Source organism: Anser anser (assembly GCF_964211835.1).
Source record: "Anser anser genome assembly, chromosome: 8".
Lineage (NCBI taxonomy): Eukaryota > Metazoa > Chordata > Aves > Anseriformes > Anatidae > Anser > Anser anser.
Genome location: NC_139728.1, coordinates 22,747,071 through 22,763,869, shown reverse-complemented (window position 1 = coordinate 22,763,869; position 16,799 = coordinate 22,747,071). Strand labels below are relative to the sequence as shown.

At 40.4% G+C, this 16,799-nt stretch overlaps 1 protein-coding gene across 14 annotated transcripts in view; it reads right to left on the bottom strand.

Annotated features, from left to right (window-relative positions):
• MAST2 (microtubule associated serine/threonine kinase 2) overlaps nucleotides 1-16,799 on the bottom strand; it is a 191,934-nt gene that overhangs the window by 66,621 nt on the left and 108,514 nt on the right. For all 14 annotated transcript variants that reach the window (XM_083846905.1, XM_083846911.1, XM_083846912.1 and 11 more), the window contains one exon: nucleotides 2,425-2,516. In XM_083846905.1, coding sequence (XP_083703031.1) covers nucleotides 2,425-2,516 — 92 coding nt within the window. The remainder of the gene's footprint in view (nucleotides 1-2,424; nucleotides 2,517-16,799) is intronic.

Here is a 16,799-nt window from a genome sequence, read left to right as displayed (position 1 = left end):
CTCAATTTTCTAGGATATGAAATTGCTTGACATCCTATCTCGATGCTGCTTCAGATATTAAAATGTGTATTTTTCCAGGATCAGTGTTCATTAGGAGCTAGGTCTGCCTGATGGACTGTCAGCTGTGATACATCACACCCCCTGACTTTTACATTACATACAGAAGAATAACTCCTGCAGCAAGTGCCATAAGGAACTCCATTTTATAGTGGTTTTTGAACAGCGGTTTTGAACTTTTTAGAAAGCCTCCCTTATATTTCTGCATGCTTGCTGCTCTTTTGATTGTAAAAGAGGTTCAGAATGGCCATGAAGAGGAGCATGTTCAAGACACAAGAAGCCAGGAAGAGGCTGCAGCTTTTCCTAGTAACTTATCAGTGTATGTGTCTGAACAAACAGATTGATCGATTCTGTTCAAATACTAAACAAATATCACAGCCTGTTCTCAAATTCACATCTCATATATGATATTTCTTAAGAAAATATTTGTGATTCTACTCTAAATTTCATCTACTTTTGTCTTTTGAATAAATAATTATTCTCAGGTAAAACTAAATATAGTACTGGCAGAGAATTCAGCTTACAAGTAATTTATTTTCCTGCTCCCCATTTGCAACTCTTGGAGGTCACAAAGGATGTCCTTTTTAATTAATAGTTTTAAATCCCATGTGACACATTAGAACAAAAAGTAAAAATATTTGATGAATTCTGCTAAAGAAAGATGCCATACCACTGATTAGCTACTCTAGTTCTCTAGACAGTCACATATTTCTAATAAAAGGTAAGCTTGTAAAGCCTGAGACAGCATCAAAAATGCTAAGACCAATTTTTCATTTTTGAAGCAGACAGTGGGGAAAAGCAAATCAAAAGAAAATACAGGTGTTTTTGTTGTGAACATTTCTGCCTTTGTTTTCTGAGAATGACATCAACATCTTGTTGCAATTTGCCAATCACAGATACTTCTTTCATATTCTGAGGAGCATCTTTCTGTATCATTTTAGTTAAATGTAGAGCTGATTTAGAATTTTCTAAATCCAACATAAGTATCAATTCTAAGAACAAGTAAAAAGCGCAACGTAACTAAGCAGAGAATCCCTACCATGAAAAATGCCTTCTTCGGGCCACATTTTACGAAGCTATCGCTATCATATTCACACACGACAGAACCAAGGGAGTTAGAAGTGAAATGGAATTCCTCTAGCAAATGCAAGCTTTTGGTCCTGTAAATTCAAACAAGCTACAGCTTTGAGCAAATTTTCATAAAAACTTGAGTGGTTGAGGCTTTCTGAGGTATCCCTGAACAATGACTCTTGTCTTCTTTTTCCTTTCAATGGGCTGGATGTTCCCTCTCCAGACGCAATGCTCTGCGAACAGAAGCAGATGGCTCCTTCTTGCCGAGCTCCTACCAATTTGCTGTACTTTCTCAGCAATTCCTTAGTTTCAGTCTCCCGAAAGTATTTACAGAACATACTGCCATGTAGGAGGAGGAAAGTCCGATTCTAATGAAAACAACTGTTACTTGTCTTAAACACAACTGTGATGTGCTTCCAGACAGGCTCCACTGTGGATGGGTATGTGCCACAACTGTTCAAGCTGTTTTAAGCTATACACTTGAACTCAATTAGGGCCATACTTGAAACACAACCGTCTTTCCTGGTGTTCTGAAATATTGAAAGCTACATAGTCGTACTTCACCTACCTCCCTCAGCAATAAAAACATCAAGGGCAAGCTGTTAAATCCTCATGCATGACCCTTTCTAAAAATCTGTGGCTACCACAGGTTGAATAAACATTCTTTCTTTTTCTTTCAAAAGAACATCTCCATGCACTTCCCCCTGATGACTAACAAGCAGTTGCCCATTTGCTTTGAAATAAGCATTTCATCGCTGCTGACATGATAAAACTGGCAGAAAATTATAATTATTTTTTTTAAACATCTCATGTTGCTCTAAGTAGGAGATAAGAGACCATAGATGGCACACTGCACAGCTGATGGTCTGCCAGAGGCACAGAGACACAAATAAGGATGTTTCTTCTCATGAGAACTACGGATAAACCACTGGCACAAATAAACTGTACTAGGAGACTCAAGATATCTGCTAAAAGGTATACATTTAATTTTATTTGACGTTGCTCTTCCTCTGTTTCTTTTGCTGGACATAAGAGGACTGAAACCCCAAGAAAGAGTGGAGGTCAGATACAGTAGAGAAGGAGAAAGACAGCACAGAACAGATGAGGAACAGAGTCCCAGATTTTAAGCACGAAAAACATTCATTTTGAAACTGTACGAACCCTGTTATGAGTTAGAAACGATGAAAAACTGTGTTCAGATTAAGTTTCAAAGCACATATCTTGATGTCGATACGTTCAAACTCACTGCAATGTTTTTGTTAATGATTCCCAAGCAAACTAGTCACCAGGATTTACCTGCATGTCCATGAAGAGGGGAATGTGGTCGCGGGAGAGTTGGAGATGTGCTGGATGTTACAATCAAACTCTTTCTGTTGCTTGTCCGACAGCTGAAAGAAAGAGATATAAATTATAAGGCATAACCAGACAAAGAAAAGCACCTCAAGGCAGGTCCTGGAGATTGGCTTTTAGCTAAAGAGAAATCTCTCATATTTAGGTCGATATTTCCTCACACACTCTATTTCAGTATTGACTGCTGGGAAGTAAACACGCAGGGCCAAAAGGTACTTTGTCAGCAACAAATGTTTTAATATGCTAGAAGCAACATAAAACCTGTATCTCACAGGCCACTCATGGGCCGCTAGAGATAGCCCACAAAACATTCCTGATTCACAAAATATGCGCAATTTGCACTTTACAAATCACACAAAAAGCAGAAAACAGTGAAACACTCCAGTGCTTCGGATATTCTTACCAACATCCAACACAGCAAATAAATCTGTTACAACTATGGGCTATCACTATGAGAAACCAGAGCATATTCTTTAGGGCAGAGCTAAAATTACAAAGTAAAGCGTTAGCACAACTCAGCAGATGAGCAAGATTTTATTAATAAAACTTAAACCCTGAGACTGAAGAATCTTCACAAACACATGCAGCAACACCTATCAAAAACCATGCAGAGCGAGTTCCCAACAAGCCCTCTGCTGACTTCACCCCACTCACTGCCATGACTTTGCTCCATCCTTCTTTGTGAGCGAGCTCAGGCTTTTTTTTGCACTGGCGTTTCAGAATTTAGCCAAAGGAAGAGAACAATGTGTACCTCCATTTGCTTCCCAGCCTGCAATTGTTAGTAGCAAACATTTTGGTCTAAAGGTGATAAAAGTTAATTGTAATGAACAAGTGAATTATTTTCAAATCATGGGAGCCATGAACGAGATCAACTGGATATTAAATTCATTTCTCATCACCCCTTTTCCCTGTCGGAAAAGTGCATATAAAATACAGAATAAACAGCCCAAATTCCGTAGCAAAATCTCACAACTAAATATTAACAGTGCTGTCATTTACTCATTGTACTTCTGACTTGCTTTCTCATTTCTGCTTACTCCAGCAATTGTCAAAGCGGGTGCTAAAATCGTGTTGCTCTTGACATGGGGTGGGAGCAGGCAGGAGCGGGACAGCCGAGCAAGGAGCCGCGCTGAGCAGCTCCACGCCGGGTCCCTGCAGTCGCAGACGAGGCGCCTTCGCTCGCAAGGCTCCCGGTGCTGACATCTGCCTCCGTCCCTTCTGCACCGCCTGAGCTGGAGCAGCCAAGGATAAATGCACTCGGACTGCCAAGAACTGCAATTTAATGCAAAGCTATTTTGCTGCCACAGGATACTGTGTATCTGACTATTATTATTTGTAAGCCTTTTTATTGTTGTTCTATAGGAAACTGGAGAACTCAAAGCAGAGAAAAAAAAAAACACAACTAAACTGCCAACCATAATAAACAGTAATAAAGTTGAAGCCCCATTAACTGCTATTCAGGCTCTCTGGTGTACTTAAAGCATTCCTCAAAATTATCCAACTGATTCCATACAATCTTCATTTACATTCATGTATTATTCAACAACAGTCCGTCCAAAAACTGATTGCCATTGTGTACATCCTATGGTAAAACTAACAGCCTGATGTTAAGAGGCTTAAAATCTCAGTTTATGGATTTCTTTTTTTGTCCTCAGTCAGTCTATTCCAGTAACTGTTGAAAAAACAGAACACTTGATTCCAGTATGAGTAGCAGATAATCATTATGTTGACATTACTGGACAACGTCACAATACAAAAATGCCGAGTGTTCTAATATCATAGACATGAGTATTTCAGAAATTAAAAAATCCTGAGTTTTTTAATATAAATTGCTACATAAAAATTTTAGATCTTGTCAATATGAAACAGTAGTACTCTGAGAAAAGAGAGCTCCATCCTCTACAGTCATGTTCTTTTGCTAAAAACTGTTCCTAAAATACACTTTACCACAGCAATGTCTGGAGCTTGCTATGGAAACTCGGTGTATTTAAATCGCGGCATAATGGGGAACACGAACTGTCCCAAACTCAGCTTTTTAACTGCTTGCCTGCATCTGCCAGATTGGACCCATTTTAGAAACCCATTTTCTATGGTATACTTGCAGAGATAAGGAACCACAAGAGAAAGGGTTAAGTGGCTGGAGAGCAAGCACAGCTGAGGCCCATTAAAATAGGTCAGGTTTACCCAGAAGAGGGAATGGCTTTTGAGTGAAAGCCTAGCCCCAAGTTGGGAATAAAACATTATTCTTTTTACAGCCCCCAAATTTGATACTTTCAATTTCACTGGATCTCTAACCAGGGGAGGAGGAACATCACTGAGGCCCGCTTAGCCATGTACACGATCCATGTGTGCTGGCAGTAAGGCAAAGCTTAAACACAGAGGCTAAGCCCAGAATTTCTGATTTCCCAAATCCACGTTACAGATAGAGCCATACTCTCTACTGGTTGAAGAGAGCTCTCTCGATAGGTATATAAAACTTTTTAAGAGGCCTTGGAATCACAGAGGAATTACAGAACAGCAGCGATGAAGTCCCGGTAGTCGCAAAAATACAAAAAAAAGAGGAGAGGAAGGGTGAGGTAATGTGCAGACCTCAGTTGGGCAACTAGCCCCAGGAAGCCACTATGACAGCATTTGAGCACCTCCTCAGGAAAAACAGCTAAATTATTGAAGTAGTAAAGCTAGCTTCAACTAGAAATTTGTGCCAAAGAAATCCAAGTAAGTCGTATTAAGTGTTGGCACAAAGTTCACACAAAGACAAAATACTTTCCTGGAAGATGCACTTCAGCCAGACGCACGGTACTGGGCCCAATGCTGAGCCACAAGGCCAAGAGTAGAGAGGAGATCGTATTATTCACTTCTTATACTGCATTATTGCTCATTACTGGTCGCGAATTCTGCAAACAGTTTGCTAAAAATAATTCCTTCTACATAAAAACAGGAGTAGAAGGAGAAATTAGAAAAGGTTACCTATAACTCTGAGTACTTTAATAAGAAAAAAACATCTTAACCAGTCCAGAGAGATTGCAAGCATTATTGTTTGTTTATAAGCCAAAGTTTTGCTATGTTCATTAAATGCAAGGCGAGCCTGACCCTGACCCTCCTTTCCTCTCCCAATTTGGTAAGGGTCTCATTAACATGTTGTTGTGGTTTTTTTTCTCAGATCCCACTTCATAATTTTAGAAGAGCAAACCCCCTGCAGGTCCTCCCAGTTTAGGCAAAACCTGATCTCGACCTGGGGGGTTTTGGTTCTGCCCTGGCGCTGCAGGGCAGATCCCCAGGCGTGGGGCTGCAAACACCTCTGTGCTCCCCTGTGCCACCCAGCTCGCCCCCGGCAGCCTGCCAAACCCCGGGCTGCGAACCCGGAATCCAGAAATCTAGGAAGGAGTTACAGCAACTTGATTTAATTCTGACCAAGAACAGCAAAACGGATAGTTTATGTTGAAATATTTGAAACAATGCCTCTGCCATCACTACGGAAATAGCGCTTTTACTATCGCTAGAGTTAACTTCTCTCCCGGCAGTAAAAATAACGTTTGTTACGTGTACCGAAGTGTTCCAAGTGCATTCTTGAAACTGAACACTGCAGGACATCGGACGTGGAGCTGGTAACTGGACACTGTTTTTGGACCCACTGAAATGTCCTCTGGAGCCAGCACCCTCGTCCAGACGTATTTACAAGAACATTTGGGAGAGTACCTGCGAGCTGCACGCAGCTTCAGCACTCCTCATCTCCCTCCTGACAAACCTTCGGCTACAGACCGACAGACGATCCAGCGCTGAGCCTCTAAACAAGTAGTTCACCTTCTTTTGTATTCATGTTCACTCTGAAAGTGTTTTGGTTCGAGCGTAAATCAGTGTTTCATTCTTCATTTTAACAGTGTGCTCACAGAGGTGTCAGTTTGGACATCTCTGACTCTCACTGCTGCACGTCTATCATGTGTTCGTGTAATGAAAGCAAGAGCCACAGAAAAAAAAATAATTAAAAATAACCAGCCCCCGATTTCTAGTAATATCACAGCATTGCTGGTTATTAGAAATGAATAATAAGGAAGTTTCTCAAAATTTAGCTAAATTTATTGGCCTAGAGAAAATTCTCATAGCCAAAAAATCTGCATATGCAAGTAAACAAGATGCACTGAAAAATCCTAGCTTAAACCACTTTTTCTTTTGGTACTCATTCATTTATATGATTTCTATTTGTGACTTCTAATAGAATTTTAGTTTTGTAAACTACTCCAGGTTGTCAGTGCCAGACTAACCCTTGCATTAACTAAAAACTCTTTCCAAAGCAAAATTTCAGAGGTCAGATGTGCTCCAGATGTGATGTTTAATTCAGTGATCCCAAAGCCATGCCTACAAAATGGGACCCACAGCTTAGTGACCACACCTACAAAAGGTATCAGCGATAACTTATTCTCCCCAAATGTCCTATCACCTAACCAAATTTAACAAGATTTTCCTCTGATGTTACAGGAGTTTAGTTTCGGTTGATTTGATTTACAAAGACTTCTTTATGAGAAACAGACATTTTGGAAATGAAAATAAGTATTTAAAATTTTTATTCACAATGGCAGAAAATTTAAAAAATCCAAAATCTGCATGTCAATGAATGCACCAGCTGCACAGCAATGTTAACTAGATGTGGAAGTTATCGTCTTAATTATAGTAATTCAAAGATGGAAGCAATTTTGTAAGCTTTAGCACTACCAACAACAGGAATAATTAGTTCTCTAAAATAGATAAGAATAAGTAAGCATCTGGTTCAACTGATATTTTTTTTCCACATTCAGAATTGTTTAAAAGTTATTCATCCTAGAATAACTGGAAAAAATGTATTATTATTCATGGTGTAGGTTTGGTAGTTCACACATTCCTACAATAACCACTTCTTGTCTCTTAAGGAAACACAATTATGCCGGTTTAACAGACGAAGGATGGAAGCACAGGGCCAACAACACACTTTTAAAATATCACAGATTCTCCATTACAAGAGGCACAGAACTTTTGTCTTCCCAGCACCACCTTCAATCAGCGAGGCAGCACGCGCTGCCTGCCACCAATGCGGATCCCTTCCTGGGTTCCCCTCTCAGCTGCTCCACCACCCTCATCCCTAATCTTCACAAATACAAACATTTATAGTAATCCAAAGTGCTACTACATTTTTTTAGTGTTCCTTGAAAAAAAGCCTTAGGTGTAACTCCTTTATAGAGTCAAACTTGTGTGACCCGTGCATGTTCCCAGTCTCACTCTGGTACCAGTGAATTAAAGTCACTGCGCACATGATGGGGGAAGACATGAATTCTGCACAACAAGGAGCATCGGGATGAAAGATGCAGTCCGTTGCAAAGCACCAGCTATAGTTCTGTACAGATATCTAGAAGGAGCACGGGGAGTAAACATGAAGAACATCTCATTCCATAACACCACGGGTTTCAGCACACTAACAAACACAGCAGCTGAGTGGATGAAGTGCTGAGCAATGCACATCGTAACTTGGATGTAGACTGCTTCTGTTGTTTTAAGGAAAATTAACACCTAAATTTTAGGTGTTATTTTAACTTATTGTGTGAAAGTAGTTCCATTTCATCTCAGATGAGCTATTTGTTAGATAAATCATTTTACTTCTTTATTTACAGCTCAAATTTAAGCAGCAGCATCACCTCAAGTTAAGAAATTGTGAAAGAAAAGGCTGAAATTGCCAGTTAACATCTAATTCACGTTTAACTTGCCTAATGTTTGTGGCTGTTGCACACCTGCTTACACCCTGCTGTATAGTCCAGACCTTTTGTATTATTAACAACACAGGACCATGGGAACAACTGCAAAGCCAAACAAAATGAACTGTCACAACGAATTACAATGACTGGCACAGCCATTCCCAACTAAATCAAACCACTTTATTCTGAAACGTTCCTCCCTCCCAAATATGCTCCAAAGCTATTTTCATCCTTATATGAAGAGGAAAAAAAAAAGCAAAATGTCTCTGATTACAGAAGACACTTCCCAGAAGAAAAACAGGCAGTATTTAATGGGAGAAAACATACACGGACCTTCTCAAGCATTACTGTCTCCGACTTCAGTTGTGTTATGCATTATACTTCCATGAAGTTACATCACCAAGTGTGAAAGGATGATTTAACGAAAACTAAACATAACTGCATACTTTCATTTTCCATTTCCTCTGACTCCATTATTAAATGCTTCACATAGCATAACTGCTTTTTAAATAGGTGCCTCCATGGCAGTTGTCACAGAAGATAGATTATCACATTTTTTGCTTGCAAAAATTCAAGCAAACAAATTCAAGAATGAAATGACAAAGTGAATTTATATCATTTGAAACATTTTTTACCGTGTAACTTCTAACGATATATAGGTGTGTAATAAAACAAACCCATTCTAAACATGCTCCGTAAAGATGCATCCTGAAAACTAAGCATATGAGCCAAAAATGAAAAGAAACATTTTCTGAGATTCCAAAGCGTAGGGTTTAATGGAAATCACGTGTACCAGAATAGGAAGAGGCACTCAGTTGCTATGTAGCACTCAACATGAACAGTTCCCTTTGTTTCAGAGCATTTTCTTAATTTAAGTATCAAAAAATGTTCCAAATTATCTCTTTATCAGCTAATTGCAGTTTCAAACCGCAGGGTGACAATAAATTACATATCTAATTTTAAAACCATTCTAACAGTACATTATTGTGGAAATAATCTCCATATCAGACTGTCTCAGTGGAGTTGCCTTTTCTGCAGAGAGCAGAGAGATTCACACAGTTGTATGGTTGTGTTCTGCACACACAAAAACGGGGGGAAAAAATACAAGGCACCCACGTGAGTGCTAAGGTAGGCTGATAATAGTCTAACAGAGGTATTAGGACAATAACGAGGCAGAACTTCCAGCACCCCCTCAGGACTAAGCTACCTCAGAAAGGCACATGCCTTCACCCATCTCGACCCACTAGGGGCCGAACAGAGCTGGTCCTGACCAGACCAGGATAAAGGCGAGATGTGTGTGGGAGCAGGTATTTCAGGCAAAGCACTGAGAAAGACCAGATTCTGCTCCATTTGTTCTTACCAGCCTTGCTAAAGAAATGCCACCTAAGACCCCTGTCATCAATACACTCGCATCCAACAGCGGAGAGGGAAACACAGCCAGGTAAGAATTTGCTCCAAGTGTGATAGAAGGTGACAGGCAAGAGCCGGAGTTCTGTGGGCACAGAAAATGCTCGGTGTAGCAAGTAAAACTGGTGAAAACTCACGTACAGAAGTACACTGCACTGTTGCAAATCAAGTGTTCAGCTATTTGGGCTTCTCTTGTTTACATGGCAGGTCTGTGGACAAACCTTTGTTTCAGATAAACACAACAAACTTGGAAAAATACATTAAATAACTACAGTGCAGCATGTATAAGACCAAAGAAGCAACCTTCTGTAAATAAAGACAAGCCTCCAGAAGCCATTTCATGCTAAGGAAGCCCTGAGGCCGTGACAAGAGACCCCAGACCCACAGCAACGTGAAATTTCTGCAGCAGCCCAGCCAGACTACAAGCACCACATCATTCTGCTGTGTAAAGCTGAGTTGCTGCCTGAGCCAATTGTTCATTACCCAGTTGCTATTAATTTTTCATACAAGTAAGGTTGCTCCGGTTTAATAAATATACAAGCACATGCTACAAATAGACACATGCAAACTGTTTTGAAATTTTAGGAGCTTGCAGCTGAAACAATCTTTCACAAAACCAAGCAGAATAAAATACAAACATTAAAAGCCAAGAGCTAAGAATTAAAGCACGCTGCACCGCATGCCAAAGGCAATGCAGTTTGGTCATCGTCTGAGAAGCGTCCTTGTTTTAAAGGCTATTCTACCTAAGAAGGATGAAAATTAAAATCAATTCTAGTTACAGTAAGATCATTAAGAGCAGCATGTATGACTAGACGAATGTATCAAAAATAAACGGATGGTAACAGTGATGACAAGAAGGAATCAAAAGAAAATAGGAAAAACTAAATCCTAGTAAAATCATAGACACAATTTACATAACTGTTAAAAACACTGATATCTAACAAAAATACCTGTTCTAAAATTGGACTGGAATATAAATTCAGAAACCACTAAAAGCTTTTTGAATGCTCAGTGTGCTTATTCATAATTAAAGGAACTAGAAACAGATAAGTTTTTATTTTTATTTTTTTAAAAGTGATGTGCAACAAACTTTACTACAAACTCACAAGTACAGGCACATATGGCCCAAAGTTTCTCCGAGGCAAAGAAGGAGAACATGGGACTGTTAAAATTAAATAAAATTAGCCTATCACTGTGTAAGTAATAGATTGCAATAAAATACGCTTCTGGGAACCACATATCACCATCTCCCAGCTTTCTTGCCTTCTCAGTTTTGTTCCACCGTGAAGTCTGAAACCAACATGGCCACCATGAAAAGAAACAAGACCTGAAAAAATTGCAGGAAGTACAGAAATGAAGACACAGAGGAAGACAAATGCAAATACCTACAAAAGTCAGGTCTTCAAGTTCCATAGCAATCACGCTTAATTTAAATTAAGATTGCTAATTGAAGCTGATAATAATTTATGATGCAAGTAAGACTAGAACAAAACTGAAAGACAGGAAAACATGCAATATCCTGGAAATAAATCATCTCAAATGCCATGTCAGGACTCAAGCTAGATTCCTTAGAGATCAAATATTCAGGGAAAGACCATTCTTGTACGTGCTTGCAGAACATCTCCGTCTTCAGAGGCTCACTTCTCTTTGGGTGCAGGGGGCTCTCCAGTAGTACATGCTCCCAGACATTATCTTATGATAGCAAAAGTAACTTTTTCAGCATGAAATAAACCATGTGAAGCACCATTTATATCTTCTGTTAACTCTGAAGTAGTTTAAAAGATATGCTTAGTATAGCAGGCAGATAAGGGAAGAATAACGTCAGCACCATATCTCTGTGTAAGCGGAACATTTGCTTAGATTTTCAACACATTCTTAAGCTTTGTCTTCATATAAAATATCACAGTGGAAAACCTCTTCAACTTAAGGCATCCTGTGGAAAAGATCACAATGTATTAAGCCTACAGCCCAAGAACACGTCCAATTTACTGGACAGTATTGCCAAGAGGCTGGTATCAAGTGGCTTGGGTTTCACCTCTGCTCTAAGATTTCCCCTCACAGGACCAGTAAGCATTGTTCTCCTAAATGCTGCTTCTCTGGATCCTTCTGCCTTCAGTCCATGAAGTATCTAGAGCCAGCAAGCCAGCCCAGGCAGAGGGGTGAAGCTGGAACCATGAGTGCTTTTTTTAACATCTTCCACTAACGATGGAAGGGGAAAAAATATATAAGAGAAGGGATAAGAGAAGGGATTAAAATGAAAGGAAGTAGAAACAGAAGATGGAAGAGAAAATGACTGAAGTATTCAGACAAAAAGGGCAAAAGGTACCACCTCTCTGCAGGCCTCTCACCCTACTGAACAGCTGGGAGAGTCAACAGTATAGTTCATGCAACATGAGACAAGCTGCAGAATTTAATACAGAAACAATACATGTATCTGGATATGGCTGGCATGTTGGGTAAGTCCCTAAAACCAAAATCAACTTCTAAGACTCTTGGAATAAACGGGGAGCTTTCATTACTGAAGTGCTTATTATTTTAACTGCAAATCTACTCTAAAGAGCATTTAGATAGGTATTACTCTGCAGTCCTGAAAATAATAGCAAAAAGATTAAAAATAGGTCAGGCTATAGACTGGGAAAAACAATGCAGGGAATACCTGATAATTAGGTACAAGCACGGAATCAAAACACTTCAAAGGTGTTTTCCTTATGCTTTGAAAAAAAAAGTATACTTTCTTACTCGGATAAATAAGATGGTTGCCAGAACTATGTGTTCAGCACCTGACCAAAAGCTAAGTCATTTGCCTCCAGGAAGGTATAAGGTCATAGAAGATGACAAATCATATACTGTTCCTCTCACTTCTTTAAATAAGGTCTTTTTTATACCAACATCTTGCCCTAAGGTGTTTACCATTCCTTGTTAACATCGGCATTCAGCTGCCACTGAAATACCAGGAATCCCGAGTGCACCGGCGAGCACATCTCATGGTTTGCTCCTTACCCCAGCCCGACGTCTCTTCAGAAAGCAGGTGCATGGATCTGCAAGGAGGAACGTCACCGCACAGCTAAAGCTGCCTCACAACTGGATATATCTATAAGGTGTGCTGTTTACACCCCAACACATTAAAAGTCCATGTAATGCCTCGCATGCACTGCCACCTCGGCCTCTCCAGCCCCTTCCCTAGCACAGCCTGTTAACCCTTCACAGAAGCAAGGCCTGAAGAGCCAACCATGGAGCTGCCCAAAAACCCAGCGTGGCCCAGCCTCAAACCATCACTCTCCAGCTGTTAATCATGAGCTATCCCTGAGCTTTAAGCTGACGGACACTCTGGATTTAAAATTCACTTGTCAGAGACAAACAACAGTTGAAATAAGCAGATGCACAGACTTTGTAAGGATTCCAAAACCCCGATGTGACTCCTTCAATTAAACACGAGAACTGCACATTTCCAGGCCAAGCGCACGCCAACGTGTGCTCCTGCTGCCTGGCCCTGCATAGCGCTGCTCCCCCAGTGCCCGCTGCCCACCTCAGAGCCTCCCTTCTCTTCCAGTCCCTTCTGAAACCAGACTCTTCCCAACAGCCATTTTTCTGCTCTCTTAAAACATCAGCTTAAAATTACGTTACTTTCAGCTGTCTCCTTCACGAGAAGGATCCAAGCGCTTCACAAAACCGTCCATAATTTGTGCGTTGCACAGTTTCCGCTCCACAAAAGTTGTGACTTGAAAAACTGGTTTGTTCTGGGCAATAGCCAAGAGGTTGTACAAGAGGTTTCCATCTGAACAAAGGGCTTCCAGGGCTTAAAAGTTCAGCGTTAACCCTGTAGGAAACATTGGGTTTTAGTCTAACAGGGAAACAAGCAAGTGTATCAGACAGAATCCCAAATAAACTACAAATTAGGGTGCATAGCCTTAATTATTACACTTATTTTTGGATAGCAGAAGAACCTTTGTTCTGTTCATGGGATCCCAGTGTCTTCCAGTGCACTGAAGCAGCCCAAACATCCCACAGGCACTCCCCCAGGCCCCACGGGCACTCTCACCTTCCTCACCAGCAGCACGAAGCGCCCAGCTCTCACCCAGTGACCGCAACGCCCGTTACATCTTCGCCCAATGCAAAACTCGATTCTCAAAGAGCTTTTCAGGAGATAAGGTTGATTTTTTTTCTCCCCCAAACGCTGTCAGTGCTTTTGTCCCAAGGCCATTCGGAAATACTAGCAGAAGTAATTGAAATGAAATTTCCTCTCCTATTAGGAGTGTCAGTTGGAGGCCATTTAATACACTGGGCTAAGTACAAATTGGACCTAAATATTATCAAAAGCATCACATTTCCAGGTCTTTCACATCCTTCCCAACACAAGGGAAACGTTTCTTATTTTACACATTTGAGCAAGGAAATTTGTGGCGTGACAGCTGTCACTTTACAGCTAATTATAGCACAGACTCACATTTTTAAGCTTAGCTTTATGTTACCACAAAAAAGTAAGTATCCTGCTAGTGTCAAACTAATTGTTTTTCTTCAGAGTGACAATGTATATACGGAGGAGGTGGCATCCCTCTGACACACACAGCTTTTAATGTCAATCTAGATGAGTCAGCATTAAAAAAAAAACAAATACAGTTAAAAGGACCCAGCCTCACAATCCAGCACAGCCCTTTAACAGCAGCCCCGCAGCTACCAGGAGCACACCAGTGCATCAAACCTCGCTCCTGGCCACCGGAGTATTTTCCCATCACTGGTTTACACCCCAGGGAGAGGTGGTTTCTCTTAGAGCTGTGAATCTTTAAATAGTTAGGAGCATTTTGTTAGTTACCAAGGAAACGTTTACAATGAAATATGATGATTTTTAGAGAATCACTGATTTTAGAGGGGTCTTGCTACTTAAGGATTGCTTCACACACTGATGATGCTTAATTCCAGTGGGTTTAACCGATTATGAAATCCCTGAGAGCCCTTCATCACAAAGAAATAAATTTAGAGCATCAGTGGCTATCCTATGAAACATGACATGAAAACAGCACAACTTTCCTAACAGAAATCCACCTTTGTGATCCCCCAGGCAGCTTTCAAGACACTTCAATACACCTGCCCAAATACTTCCCTGCCCAAACTTAGTCAAAAAAAAAAAAAAGTCACTAAACAGAAGTCAAGATCCTAAGATCCATAGCCACAGCCTGTCCATCCAAAGAGGATTAAACATTGCTGAAAAAAAGAAAAAAAAATTAGAAATCATCATTCTAAGTCAATCTTTCAAAAACCAGCGCACAGCCACTTGCGCAATGATGCTCCACTGCTGTTGCTACACAACAAATTTTAAGAGCACATCCACGAAAAGTTATTCCCAAAGCACAAAGAAACAAAAGGATTTAAAAACAAAGACATTTAATTTAAATATGTCAAAATAACGCTTTATCTTTCCATAATCCAACTTCAATAGGCAATGCTTCAGTACAGCCGATACGACAATACCTCCCCACGTGCCCTTTGAACCAAGGAATTCTCGTATTTATTCTGTAGCTTAAAATCATAAATATTTATACAGAACAGGTTTGACGGGTAAATCTGATTTATGTTTATGTCACCCCTCCCATGACAAACTCTTATGTATTTAGTTTGCTCTTGACTTTTTCTATCCTTCCGGGAATAGGCTCAAGAAGAAACAAGGCAGCTACTTTGACCACAGGAGCAGATGGCTCGCTTTCGCAGTGCCATTAGCTGCACCGAGAATCCCACCAGCTGCACGAGAGAGCTCGTTTCAACATAATGTACCGCGGAGAAAGAGGAGCCCTTCTCAACATTTGCCTCCTAATGTAGGGAAAGCCATCTGGGAGTGAAGCCCTTTAGGATGTTTAGTACATATCAGAAGGCATCATTACGGAGCACAATGGCCAGAATACCGCCAGTGGCCCCTTCTGCGATGCCCCGAACGAAGAGCACACAAGATGTCATAAATGCAGTAGGACTGTCCAAAAGTTTTACAGACCGATCACAAGAAAACTGTGTCAAATATTTCATACAGCAAAATATTCTCTGGCTATAATTTCAACTCGATAGAAGAAATTTAAATTGCAAGAACAATTTTTAAAAGTAAGAAGTTTACTAAAAAGTACTTGGGTACGATGGGAGGACGATGAAAATGGAGAAATATTTATTCACTTAATAATATACTTCCTTCAAAGTGTATAGATGCCATTATTCAGAGAACATTAACACACAGGAACGTGATGGCCCTGACACCACACAGACCTGGATGTACAGTGGCTTCTCCCATAGCCCAGATGCTCCTGGGAGCAAAGTCACCGCATGTGTACGCATGTTTTCAGGACCGATGCCCTAACAAGAATCACAATCCTACAGCGTGCTGTCGTATGAACTAGCCGATTTATTACAATCCACACAGCACCGATCCAACCTGCCTCCCCATCTCCCACAAGACGGTAGTCAAAGAGCTGGGCAGGCTGCCAGCAGAGCATGGCAGAAGGTGATATTCCCAGCAAACTGTCACACATGCTCAGATATTTTATTTCTGAGGCTGACTGAAGCCTGTGGTTTCTGTGCTGTGCGAAATAGGATTTCTACCACATGACTGGGTGCAGCACCTCTCTGCTGTGAATTCTCATACAGCTGTTTGATCATTTTGAAAAATCTAATATTCATTTGTGTGATTAAATCAATAAAAAGTAATCTCTTTTCCATCTAGACGTGCAGCAGATTTACAGACCAATTTCTTTCTTTTTGTACTTCAAATACTAACAAATAAATGGAATTGTAAATTTTGAGGGGGAGTTTTCTGACAAAATATTGTACCTGAAACCTTGGTAGTATCTCTGAAATTGTGTCAGTACTTCATGTCTAATTTTAAATTCATAATAGCACACCAACAAGGTATTAAAAAATAAAAATATCTTATTCTTGTTATGCAGAAACATTGTAGACATCTATTCAGTATGGAAGTCCACTATTGTTGAATTTTCACCTAAAAAACGTACCTTTTTGCATGCAGAACACCATCCAGAACGGAGCAAGCTTTCCAAAAGCAAAGTTTGGCAAGCAGGAGGAATAAACAGGTTGCTCCAGAAGAGCTGGTGTAACAAAAGTTAAGTTCTTACAGAGCAGTGTCCTCCTGCACCAATGCCTCCTCTCCCTCACCTGCACCAACCCAGCAAGGCAGGGCTCACTGCACCTTGCTGCTGACATGCT